General features: G+C 39.6%; 1 protein-coding gene across 1 annotated transcript in view; it reads left to right on the top strand.

Moving 5' to 3' along the window:
* Positions 1-429, top strand: part of LOC109965348 (up-regulator of cell proliferation-like) — a 6,954-nt gene extending 6,525 nt beyond the window's left edge. The window contains exon 4 of the mRNA XM_020609281.1: positions 405-429. Coding sequence (XP_020464937.1) covers positions 405-429 — 25 coding nt within the window. The remainder of the gene's footprint in view (positions 1-404) is intronic.
* Positions 430-855: the final 426 nt, after the last annotated feature.

Here is an 855-nt window from a genome sequence, read left to right as displayed (position 1 = left end):
AGACAAAGCTTCTTGACAATCTGACTGAGTACTTCAAGCAAAAAGAGGGTCATGTTTATCTGGTGGAAGGATACAAAACAGAGTTTGAAAACAGTGCAAGAAGCATTGGCCAAGAAATGAAGAGGTCTGTGTTTCGTCAGCTGGAAGAAACAGCTGATATCAGACAGGGAAAGGCAGAAGTTGATAAAATCAAGGAAAATCACACAAAAGACATTGAAACAGCGGTGCATGCACTGATTAATGAATGTCGGAAGAAAAATGTCCAAATGACAGACAAAGAGCTGGACAAAGAATTTGATAAGATGTGGGATCAAACACTGAAGAAACTGTCTTTTTCTGAACAAAAGCCAAAAGATGTTTTTGCCAATGTGAACTATCACCTGTACCAAAATCTGTCTCCTAAGGGGAGTCGTGCATGTGAACTGTTAAGTCAAAAACGCCTGAAAGATTGTGGACTGGTACCTTTCAAATATAAACCTGAGGGAATTGTACACCATGTGAAAAAGTTTTTTAACTTTGATCACACAAAGGCAGTACAAAGAATGGCTGACAGCATCATAGATGCTTGCACACAATTTGTAACTGAAAAGCAGCAAAGGAAAACCAATTACCGTGAAAACTACATCCAGGAGATCCTACACATGATTGATGAGAAGTTGCAAAACAATCAGGATGTTAAGACAGACATTGAGTGGGAAGTTCCTCTGAAACAGCACATCTGTGGAATTGCAGCCAGACGCTTCCAGAAAATGCATGAAGATTTCCTCCATGACAACGATCCTTACAAATGTCTTATGGAAAACAAAGACAAGTTCAGGGCTGATTTCAAAGATGTGTTCAACGAACGAGACCAGT

Source organism: Monopterus albus, unplaced genomic scaffold (genome assembly GCF_001952655.1).
Source record: "Monopterus albus unplaced genomic scaffold, M_albus_1.0 scaffold99.1, whole genome shotgun sequence".
Lineage (NCBI taxonomy): Eukaryota > Metazoa > Chordata > Actinopteri > Synbranchiformes > Synbranchidae > Monopterus > Monopterus albus.
This window is presented reverse-complemented; position numbering and strand designations above follow the sequence as displayed.